This window comes from Pan paniscus, chromosome 9 (assembly GCF_029289425.2).
Source record: "Pan paniscus chromosome 9, NHGRI_mPanPan1-v2.0_pri, whole genome shotgun sequence".
Lineage (NCBI taxonomy): Eukaryota > Metazoa > Chordata > Mammalia > Primates > Hominidae > Pan > Pan paniscus.
In genome coordinates, this window is record NC_073258.2 from 50,638,948 (window position 1) to 50,651,849 (window position 12,902).

At 35.2% G+C, this 12,902-nt stretch overlaps 1 protein-coding gene and 1 pseudogene across 1 annotated transcript; one reads left to right on the forward strand and one right to left on the reverse strand.

Annotated features, from left to right (window-relative positions):
* The window catches only part of LOC100979696 (olfactory receptor 4A8-like), a 238,692-nt pseudogene that overhangs the window by 91,960 nt on the left and 133,830 nt on the right, over positions 1-12,902 (forward strand).
* Positions 1,009-2,596, reverse strand: LOC100983066 (olfactory receptor 4C46-like). The gene is given in 2 exon segments (XM_008968072.4): positions 1,009-2,511; positions 2,513-2,596. Coding segments are annotated over 2 exon segments (930 nt in total). The 3' UTR covers positions 1,009-1,665.

Sequence of the window (12,902 nt, forward strand, 5' to 3'; positions counted from 1 at the left end):
TCTCCGTGAGTGCCACGGACCTCAGCTGCTTCTAATCGGCAATCTTGGCCCCCTCCACAAAACGGCTTTTAATAATAAAATGTTACCAAAAAGTAAACTGATCGACAGAGGAATAGAACATAAATAGCTCATAATCATAAGATAAAATGTTGCTGAAAGCAGAAAAATTTCAAGATTAGCTATTTGTTCATATGCTAGGAATTTGCTTCTATTTCTTTTGTATTCTTCAGCGTAAGGAGTAAAAACAAACTGTGGTTCCCCCAAGAGGTCCAGCTAGAATTCTCCTTAGTGCCTGAATCAGATAAGGAAAGAATTCCTATCATCAGTACTATTATTTTTAGCTCTACATTTTGTTGAATTCATTTACCTTCCTTAATAATTCTATTCATTCATTCGAGGTTTATCACGTGCCAGACATTGTGCTACCTTGTGGCAATTATTGTTATCTAGTAGGCAAGTACTTTATGGGCCATGATTGTATGTTTAACTAATAGAAATTTCAGCCTGAAATTCAAATGCTTTTTTAATGGAGCCGTCACTCTTTCTGATGGGTTTTCAGCATAATATGGGTGTCTTGAGCAATACAAAATGGTTCAGAAGCCTACACTGACATTTGGAAACATGATATAAACTTCATTACCTACCCATGAGAGGTTATGGCCCATTGCTATTACAGTCTTAAAGTGGTTAGATACCGTAATGTTTCAGAAAACAAATGACCACCAATTATGATAAATAAAAAAGCAGAGTTGTTAATAAAATTTCTTATATTTTTAGTTAGATAACAGTCTAATATATGCATTGTGCCTAGCATAGTCTGTGGTCCCAAAATGGTAAGTAGTATAATTAACTGACCTTTTCATTATCACTCTGTGGCAGAATATCATAGCAGTTAAGAGTATGGTCTGGAAAATCTGTCATAGTTTGGTTACAACTCGTCGATATATCTATTTTGATATCTTCTCCTTCCTGTAAGCTTCCTAACTTGTAAAATGAAGATAATAGTAGTGCTTACCTCTTTGAAGTGTTACAGACATTACTGCTAGATACCAATATATGCTATTATTTCTTTTGTTTGTGAGAAGAAAGCCTATGAATCCATATACAGGATGAAACTAGTAAAACTAAGCCCCAACTTAGTAGAATTTCCCAAATATGAAGAGTTGTCCTCGGTTGTTTTCTCTCTTTCCTTGAACCATTTCTATACCCCTCAATGCAGAATCTGTGAATCATATGGTGAATGTTTTCTTCATCCAATCAATTTGCCCCACTGCAATTATCCAAAATGTCCTTTTGACTTTTTCTTTTTTTTTTAAAATTATACTTTAAGTTTTAGGGTACATGTGCACAACGTGCAGGTCAGTTACATATGTATACGTGTGCCATGTTGGTGTGCTGCACCCATTAACTTGTCATTTAACATTACGTATATCTCCTAATGCTATCCCTCCCCCCTCCCCCCACCCCACAACACGCCCCGGTGTGTGATGTTCCCCTTCCTGTGTCCATGTGTTCTCATTGTTCAATTCCCAGCTATGAGTGAGAACATGAGGTGTTTGGTTTTTTGTTCTTGCGATAGTTTGCTGAGAATGATGGTTTCCGGCTTCATCCATGTCCCTACAAAGGACATGACTAAATTGAATCAATGTTGAGCTCTAGTTACATTTATTTGTTACCTGAAATGTCCTTTCTACTACACAATTTCCTGATGGCATTTTTCATCTGGGCATTCCTCAAGGTATAGATTAAGGGGTTTAACATAGGAGTTATCATAGTGTAGAATATAGCAACTGCTTTACCAATAGGTAAAGTAGCTGCAGGTCTCATGTACACAAATATGCAGGGCACAAAGAATAAGATGACAACTGTGATGTGGGAGACACAGGTGGAGAGGGCTTTGTGCCTTGCCTCCAAGCTGTGAGTCCTTAGGGAGTGCAAGATGACCACATAGGAGACCAGCAGGAGGACAAAGTTTAACAAGCAGATGAATCCACTGTTGGCAGCAACGAAGAGTCCCAGCATATGGGTGTCAGTGCAGGCGAGGTTGAGCAAAGGGTTCAGATCACACATAAAGTGATCTATGACATTAGGACCACAGAAAGGTAATTGGAAGATGAAGAGGATCTGTATGGTTGCATGAAGAAAGCCTCCCATAAACACCACTCCCATTAGCAGGGCATACACACACCGGTTCATGATAGTCATATAATGCAAGGGCTTGCAGATGGCCACATAGCGGTCATAGGCCATCACAGTAAGTAGGATACCCTCTGCACCTCCGAAGAAATGTTCTCCAAAGACTTGAGTCATGCATCCATTGAATAGGATGGTCTTCTTTCCATAGAGTGAATCTGTGATCAGCTTAGGGGTATTGACAGAGGAATAGCAGGCATCTATAAAGGAGAGATAGGCCAGGAAAAGGTACATGGGGGACCCCAGTGATGGGCTGGCAGTGATGGTGACCACAATGAGCGCATTTCCCACCACAGTGATGATATAGATGACAAAAAAACACAACAAATATGATTTTCTGCATCTTTGGATTCTCTGTAAGCCCCAGTAAAACAAACTCTGTCACGTTATTCCTATTCTCCATGTATTTCATGTGATGATTAATTGCATTACCTGAAAAAATTTTTTATTAATACAACTTTGAATTTATTACACATCTCCATTTTAATAATAAATGCTTGAATTTTATTAAACTGTAAATTCTTATAAGGTTTTTCTTGAGATGTTAATAAAGTTTCTCAGTTCTTGAAGATCACTTGGTGAAGACTCTGTGAAGAGTATAAACATTAGGATCTCTTGTGAACAAAGTCAGGATGTCATGTGTGTTTACTCAACCATCTGGGAGGCCTAAGAGCTCAATTTGAAGTAGTAGATTGGATACACAGTAGCAGCTAAACCTGAAAAGGGAGATTGACAATGAATTTAAAGACCATGGTGTAAAGCTAAGGAATTTGCCATTTATTCTTTAGGAAATGGGGAACATTGGTAGGTTACCGTAAGTATGAGTGGGAAGATGGAGAGGAATTTGAGGAGTAGGAATCTTGGAATATCCCACTAGTAAAAGCCTTTGTGTGTCTTGGATGAAGTGGGCTGAGGTTCCGCAAAGCAGGTGTTAGCCAGAGAAAGGAACCCCAGTGGGCAGAGTATTTAGAGTACTTGACATAAGAAGTAACTGGGTGGCTGGGCCAGTGGCTCACACCTGTAATCCCAGCACTTTGGGAGGCCTAGGCAGGTGGATTACGAGGTCAGGAAATCGAGACCATCCTGGCCAACATGGTGAAACCCCATCTCTACTAAAATACAAAAAGTTAACCAGGCGTGATGGTGCTCGCCTGTAGTCCCAGCTACTTGGGAGACTCAGGCAGGGGAATTACTTGAACTCAGGAGGCTGAAATTGCAGTGAGCCAAGATCACGCCACTGCACTCCAGCCTGGGTGACAGAGAGAGACTCCACCTAAAAAAACCAGAAGTAACTGGGTATTGGTGATAGAAATATAAAAAAAGGATATAAGAGCTACTAAAATAATTCATAATGCTTATTGTCTAAATCTAATTAACTTTATAATAACTAATATTATATGCCCTTTAATAATTAATTGCCTTGCAAAAGGCATAGTAGTAAGTGCTTTGCACACATGATTACAGTGAACACTTTTAACATCCTAGGTGACCAGTATTATTTCATCAAATTTTCAGATAAGGCAGCAATATTAGTGATTAATGTTAATAGTTATGTTAACACAATGATATTTATATTATACAATAATGTAATATTATTTATATTAACATTATAACACTCATAATATTGATAATATTAACGAAAACATACTGAGCACTAGTGTCTTCTAAATTTCTTTTTGCAGGCAATCACAAAATAAAACCAGAAAATAGTACTATCATTTTTATACTTATTTTACATATTAGGAAGTAGAAGCATAGGGAAGTTAAAGATCCCATCCAAGATCAAGCAGTTTAATAAAGGGCAGAGTCAAGATTAGTCACATTATACTAGTTAATTTTTTCTCTCCAAATTCTGAGCTCATGCCCTATGTTGTTATGTTATAATAAACAATGTTGAACTAATAATCTCCTTTTGATATGACCATTATGATTATAATTACTTTAATACTACTTCAGAGGCAATTTGTATGGAGCAATTTCGTTAGCAGTACCCCCCTCCCCACCCACAACACAGTGACATCTTTGAACTCTCAAATATTAAGAAAAATGTGGTATCGAATCATTGAAGGTACATCTATCTTAGCTTCTCCCTTAGTCCCAGCTCTTTCCTCAACACCGCCCCCCCACACCAAGTCGTGGGCCCCCAGACTCTTGAGCAAAATGTTGAAAATGACTACTGGCCGGGAGAGGTGGCTCATGCCTATAAATCCAGCACTTTGGGAGGCCGAGGCGGGTGGATCACGAGGTCAGGAGATCAAGACCATCCTGGCTAACACGGTGAAACCCGGTCTCTACTAAAAATACAAAAAATTAGCTGGGCGTGGTGGCAGGTGCCTGTATTCCCAGCTATTCGGGAGGCTGAGGCAGGAGAATGGCATGAACCCAGGAGGCAGAGATTGCAGTGAGCCAAGATCATGCCACTGCATTCCAGCCTGGGCAACAGAGCCAGACTCCGTCTCAAAAAAAAAGCGACAAAAAATTAGCTGGGTGTGGTGGCGGGCACCTGTAGTCCCAGCTACTTGGGAGGCTGAGGCAGGAGAATGGTGTGAACCCGGGGGGCGGAGCTTGCAGTGAGCCGAGATCGGGCCACTGCACTCCAGCCTGGGCAACAGAGCGAGAGTCCATCTCAAAAAAAAAAAAAAAAAAAAAAGAAAATAACTGCTATGGTGGCCAAGTATATTAGATTTAGAATTAAAAATATATTTGATTAGAAACATTGTTTTTCCACCTGCAACTTTTTTAAGCCAGGGCACGTTTCTTGGCACCTCTCATCTTTGTTTCCTCATTTATAAAGTGAGAATAACAATATCGTCTTACAGGTTGTTATGAGAATTGATTGAGGGAACATATAAGAAAATGTTTACCACAGTGCTGTGGATGCATATAGGGCTTTCTTTACTTTTATAAGTGTGTACACAGCTAAGGGATCGTAAGAATTGATCATTAGAGCAATAAACAGAGCATCATTAACCATGCAATAACCTCAGGAAGAATAATCTCCAACATTACTCTTGAAGAAGGCACAGTGACTCATACTGTCCATAGCAGTTGATCCCAGGAAGGGTTCTTCATGTTAGTGGTTGGACTAAACAGCTGACGATTTATGCAATTTAGTATTCATATTTATGTCCTTTGTGTATACGATGTGTATTTTAATTTTGTTTTAATCTTTATGGCTAGTCTGATTATCATGGCAGAAGCACCCGGTGTCAGAGAGCTGGATCCTACAAATTGCTTAATTTCTAAGAACCTCAAAATTTTCAACTGTCAAATAGGTTAATTATATTTACTATCTTTTGAAACATTGGGATGAGGATGAAAGCCTCTATATACTATGTTTGAGGTGTTGAAAAATAATGATTACTGACTACTTAAAGTAACCATCTTTAAGAAGCGTCGGTACTATTAGAAAACTTACCTTAGTAGTCTTAGTTAGATAATCTTAATGATGTTTGGGAGTGTTCAGACACAATCATCTTCAAACTGATCTTCTTTTGGAATTAGTAAGTTTTGGTGTGAAAGATTTAACACATGGAAAGAGCCTATTCAGATGATTCAATGTTAAATCACAGTTGTTAAAAAACTGTACACATTAAATGTGTAGTTTTTTGGTATATCAGTTATAATTCAATAAAGAAAGTGTTCTTATGACTATAAATCTTTTTATCTGGTGTAAGTCTCAAAAATTTTCACATAAAACCTGGGACTTGAATTAAAATCAATTCACTGGAAACACTATGAAGAATTGATTATATATGGCTCTGGTTCCACGTGCAAGAGGCAGAAGGTGTGGAGGAAACAGTTATAAATGGATCACTTTGCCCATGATTAATCTTGCTGTGGATGAGTGAACAAGAAAAACATTTCTGTCTTGTACTGCATGAATATTTAAAGAGGTTTCTGTAAAGATTCAGGAATCTTATTTTATAGCTGCTGCTTTCTCTCCTAGGAATTAATTATCTCCTTTGATGGAAAAACTTTGCCACGAAGCAGTATTCTGGAGAGACATGTTTGAAAAAAAAAAAAACAAAAAACAAATCCTGAATAAAGAATTTCATTCTTTGCACTTGGAACCTAATCCTATGAGTCCTCTTTCTCTATCTGAGCCTGTGTTGTTAAGAATGCTGAATGCTGTTTGAGCAGCAAGGTAGCGTAACTTGTGTGTGGACCTGTGATGTAGTTTCTCTGTTGATTCATGTCACAGGAAGCTTCTTTTTTAAAAAAATCAACATTACACCTTTTTCTGGAAACCTGGTAATAGTTGCTTGAGGTCTAGAGCAGTGAGGGCATGGAACTAATTGTGGCCATTTAATTAATTTTAATTTTTAAATTTAAAAATATTTAATTGACAAAGATTTTATATATCCAAGGTAGATAAAATGTTGATTTGATCTAGGTGTACATTGTGTAATAGTTATTACAGAAAATTAACGCATACATTACTAATCATGCTATGCATGAGATCCTCAGAACTTGTTCATCTTATAGATGAAAGATTGTTCTCTTTGATAAATATATTCCCATATCCCTCATTCCCCAGGCCCTGGCAACCGTCATTCTACCATCATTCTACCATCATTCTCTCTGTTTCTATGAGTATGACTCTTTAGATTCTGCATATAAGTGAGATTATACAGTGTTTGACTTTCTGTGTCTGGCTTATTTCACTTAACATAGTGTCCTCTAGGTTTTTCCACATTGTCACAAATGGCAGGATTTCCTTAAGGTCAAAACAATTTCTTGTAGAATTTTTATAGATTTAGCATGTGGATCTCTAACTCATTTTAAGGTCATTTTTGTGTGTGTGTGCATTGTATGAGGTAATGGCTGAAGTTTTTTTTTTTTCTTATGGGTATCCAATTGACTCAGCATAATTTGTTGAAAAATATTGAGTTGCCTTGGAATTCTTTTAAAAATTTATATATTTAGATGTATTTTTGGACATTCTGTTATATTTTAATGAGCTATATTTTTATCCTTATGCCAATACCAAACAGTATTGATACTGGCACATTATACTAAATCTTGAAATTAGGTAGAGTAAGAACTAATCTTTCTTCTTTTTGATAATTATTTGCTATTCTAGTTCCTCTTAAGTTTGCACATTTGTATATAAATTTCAGGATAAGCTTGTCAACATCTCCAAAAATTCTGATTGGAATTGCATTGAAAATATAGAATGATATGGTAAAATAATTATTAAGTTTTCTAATTTATTAATATGATATATCTCTCCATTTATTTATGTATTTAATTTCTCTGACCAGTGTGTTCTACTTTTCATATACAGGTCTTGAATTGATTGTTATAATTTGCTCCTCAAATTTCATGTTTTAAAATAATGTTTTATATAGTATTTTGTTTCTAATTTCAATTTCTAATTGTTTGTTGCTATTGTAGAAATACAATTGATTTTTAAAATATTGACATTATATCCTGTTACTTTGCTAAACTTACTGATTAGGCCTATTAGTTTTTTGTAGAATACTTTAAATTTTCTACCTACAGAATTATGTCATCTGCAAATAAACGTATTTTTATAATTTTGTTTCTTCCTTTGCAATCTGTGTGTCTTTTATTTCCTTTTCTTATATTTTTGCAATGGCTGAAACCTAGGGTATATTGCTAGACCTAGGTTTCATAGCTGAATGGAAATGATGAGTGGACATCCTTGTCTTGTTCCCAATCTTAGAGGGATAGTGTTCATCATTAAGTGGAATCTGTAAGGCTATATGCACTTTCATTATTGACATGAGTTGTCTTTTCTCTCTCTCTCCCCTTACTTCTTTCCATCTTTTGCTCCTTCACATTAATTTAACTAATTGTTTATCAATTTTATTGATCTTTTAAAATAATCAGATATTTGTTTCATTGATTTTTCTATTTTTAAAATTTACATTTCATTGATTCTTGTTCTAATCCTTATTACTTCCTATCTTCTACTTAGTTTCTGCTTAATTTGTTGTTATTTTCTGTTTCTGTAGTACAAAACTTTTGATAATGTTTTCAGACATTATTTTAATTAATTAATTAATTTATTTTGAGATGGAGTCTTGCTGTGTCACCCAGGCTAGAGTGCACTGGCATGAATCTTGGCTCACTGCAACCTCTGCCTCCCGGGGTCAAGTGATTCTCTTGCCTCAGCCTCCCAAGTAGCTGGGATTACAGGCGCCCGCCACCACACCTCGCTAATCTTTGTATTTTTAGTAGAGAAGGGGTTTCACCATGTTGGTCTTGAACTTCTGACCTTGCGATCCACCCACCTCGGCCTCCCAAAGTGCTGGGATTACAGGTGTAAGCCACTGTGCCCGGCCTATTTATTTTTAATGTACACATTTTGTGACCCAAATTTCCTTTTTAGAACTTTTATTACTTCCATGAAATTCAGATATGTTGTGCTTTAAATTTCATTTATTTCAAAATACCTTTTGTGTTGTGATTTCTTTAATTAACATAAAAATTACATGAAAAAATTCATTTTTTGAGTATTTAAAAGTGTAAAATCAATTGGCTTTGGGTACAATCACAATGTTTTACAATAATTACAACTGTCTGATTGCAGAACATTTTCATTGCCTCCAAATAGTTGAACAGTCATTCCAATTTCCCCTTTTCCCCAGTCCCTGGTAACCACTAATCTGCTTTTTGTTCCTATTAATTTGCTTATTTTGGACATTTTATATACATAGAATTATGCAATTTTCAACCTTTAGTGTCTTCTTTCACTTAGTATGCTTTCAAGATTCATCCATGTTGTAGCATGCATCAGTACTTTATTGTGGACATACCACAATTTGGTTATCCATTCATACAGACTGATAGAAATTTAGGTTGTTTTCACAATTGTGAGTAGTGCTGCTATAAACTCTTGTGTACAAGTTTGTTCAAACACCTGTTTTTAATTATTTTGGGTATATACATAGGAGTGGAATTGCTGGGTCAGGTGGTCATTCTATGTTCAACTTTTTAAAGAACAACCAAACAGTTTTTCACAGATCCATAGATTTTACATTTCCTTTAGTAATTGTAGTAGATTTCCAATTATTCAATATCCTTGCCAACACTGGTTAATTGCCATTTAAAAAAATTATGGCCATCCACTGGGTGTGAAGTGGTATTTCATTGCAATGTTGATTTACATTTCCCTAATGACCAATGATGTTTAGCATATTTTTATATGCTTATTAGCTATATGTATATCGTATTTGGGAAAATGTCTTTTTCAATTCTTTGTGTATTTTCAAATTGGGTTGTTTACCTTTTTTTTGTTGAGTTGTAAGAGTTCTTTATATATTCTGGAAACAAGACTCTTATCAGATATATGATTTACAAATATTTCTCCTATTCTTTGGGTTGATTTTCACTTTTTTGATAGGGTACTTTGATTCAGAAGCATTTTTAATTTTGATAAAGTCCAATTTATGTATTTTGAAATTTGGGAACTGTGCTTTTACCATTTTATCAAGATTAGGATAGATAGTGACGTTTATTCTCACATGGTATTCTTGTTTTTCCCCAAATAATAGCCAGATAAGTGAATAGATCTTGTTTTATAATTTGTTATGCTTTGTTTTTCATTTTTTTCAAAATCTTTAATTATTAATGTGGAAAGAATAAAATAATAGCCGTATCCTGTCTCCAAATCCATGGACATGGAATATCTCTCTGTTTATTTAGATATTTTAAAATTGCTTTTACCAATTTTTTGTAGTTGTACATTTAAAAAATATTTTGAACTTTTAGATAACAAGTAAAAATAATAGATACTGTTGAAGCTGCAGAGAAAAGGGAACACTTACATAATGTTGGTGGGAATGTAAATTAGCTCAGCTACTTTGGAGAGTGGTTTGGAGATTTCTCAAAGAACTGTTTTTTTTTTTTTAAAATAGATTTTAAGGGTACATGGGCAGGTTTGTTCCATGGATATATTGTGTAGTGGTGAAGTCTGGGCTTTAAGTGTACTCATTTCCTGCATAGTGAACATTGTACCCAGTAGGTAATTTTTCAGCTCTCACCATTCTCCCACACTCCCACTTTTTGGAGTTTCCAATGTCTACTTTTTCACTCTGTATGGCCATGTATGCCATTGTTTAGCTCTTACTGAAAGTGAGAACATCTACACTCATAAGTGGAAGTTGAACAATGAGAACACATGGACACAGGGAGGGGAACATCATACACTGGGGCCTGTTGGGGGATTGGGGGTTAGGGGAGGAACAGCATTAGGAGAAATACCCAATGTAGATGATGGGTTGATGGGTGCAGCAAATGACCATGACGTGTATACCTGTGTAAAAAAACTGCACATTCTGCAGATGCATCCTAGAACTTGAAGTATAATAATAACAAAAAACTAAATAAAAATATGCTGTTTAGTTACTTAAAAAAAGTGAGAACATGTAGCATTTGGCTTTCTGTTCCTGGGTTATGTAACTTAGAATAATGTCCACGAGTTCCATCCATATTGCCGCAAAAGACAAGATTACATTTTTTATGGCTGAGTACCATTCCATGGTGTGTGTGTGTGTGTGTATGTATGCGTATATATATCTCACATTTGTGATATCTATCTATATATCTCACATTTTCTTTATCCATCATCTGTTGATGGTTGATTCCATGTCTTTACTATTGTGAATAGTGCTGCAAAGAACATAGTGCAAGTGTCATTTTGATAGAATGATGTCTTTTTCTTTGGGTGGCTACCCAGTATGGGATTGCTGGATCAAAAGGCAGTACTATTTTTAGTTCTTTGATAAATCTCCCTCTGTTTTTCATGCAGGTTTTATTAATTTTATTCCTAGCAATAGTGTATATTACCTTTTGTTTTTGACTTTTTAATAATAGCCATTCTGACTGGTGTAAGATGGAATTTCATTGTGGCTTTAATTTATATTTCTCTGATGATCAGTGGTGTTAAGTAAGCACTTTTTCATGTTTGTTTCTGCTTGTATGTCTGTTTTTTTGGAAAAATGCCTGTTTATGTCCTTTTCCCACTTTTAAATGGGATTATTATTATTATTTTTCTTATTTGAGTTCCTTGTAGATTCTTGATACTATCCTTTTGTCAGATGCTTAATTTGCAAATATTTTCTCCCATTTTTTAAATTGTTTATGCTGTTAATTATTTTGCTGTGCAGAAGTTATTTAATTTTATTAAGTACCACTTATCTATTTTTGTTGTGTTTGATTTTGAGGACTTGGTCATAAATTTTTTGCCTAGGGCAATGTCCAGAAGAGCTTTTCTTAGGTTTTCTTCTATGATCTTTATAGTTTCAGACTTACATTTAAGTCTTTTTATCCATCTTGTGTTAATTTTCTTACATAGTGAGAGATATGGGTCCATATTTATTCTTCTGCATATGGCTATCCAATTTATCATTTATTGAATAGGTTGTCCTTCCCTCAGTTCATATTTTTGTCACCTTTGTTGAAAATCAGTCGGTTATAGCTATGTGGCTTTATTTCTGGGTTCTCTATTCTGTTTCATTGATCTATGTGTTATTTTTGTATCAGTGCCATGCTGTTTTTGTTATTATAGCCTTGGAGTATAATTTAAAATCAGGTAATGTAATGCCTCCAGCTTTGTTCTTTTTGCTTAGGATTGCCTTGGGTATTCACAGCCATTTTTAGTTCCATATGAATTCTAGGACTTTTCCCAATTCTGTGAAAAATGGCATTGGTAATTTGATAGAAACTGCATTGACTCTATAGATTGCTTGCCATCTTAAGAGTATTTATTCTTACAATCCATGAGCGTAGGATTTTTGTTTGTTTGTGTCATCGATGATTGTGTCATCAGTGTTTTGTAGTTCTCCTTGTAGAGATCTTTCACCTCCGTGGTTAAGTTTATTTGTATGTATTTTACTCTTTTTGCAGCTATTGTAAATAGGATTCACTTCTTGATTTAGCTCTCAGCATGATTGTTATTGGTATATAAAAATGCTACTGATTTTGGCATGTCGATTTTGTATCCTGAAACATTAATGAAGTCATTTGTGAAATCTAGGAGTCTTTTGGAGGAGTCTTTGTTTTTTTTTTTTTTTTGATCATCTTATCAGTCAACAGAAATAATTTAACTTCCTATTTTCCAATTTGGATATGTTTTATTTGTCTCTCCTGAGTTCTCTAGCTACAACTTCTAGTACTAACTATATTGAGTAGGAGTGTTGAAAGTGGGCATCCTTGTCTTGTTCCAGTTCTTAAAGGGGAATGCTTTAAACAGTATCCTGTCCAGTATACTGTTGGCTGTGGGTTTGTTGAATATAATTTTTATTATTTTGAGTTTTGTTCCTTTGCTGCCTAGTTTTTTTGAGAGTTTTTATCAGGAAGAGATGCTGAATTTTATGAAATTCCTTTTCTGCATTTATTGAGATCGTCACGTGGTTTTTATTTTTAATTCATATGATATGGTGAATCACATTTATTGATTTGAATATGTTTAACCATTCTTGCATCTCTGTAGTAAAACTCACTTGATTGTAGGGCATTTTATTTTTGATGTGCTGTTGGATTTGTTTTGCTAGTATTTTGTTGAGGATTTTTGCATAGATATTGATCAGGGATATTGGTCTGTAGTATTTGTGTATGTATGTGCCCTTGAATGGCTTTGGCATCAGAGTGATCCTGGCTTCATAGAATGAGTAAGGGAGGATTCTCTTCTTTATTTTTTTGAAACAGCTTCCATAGAGTTGGTACCAGTCTTTTTT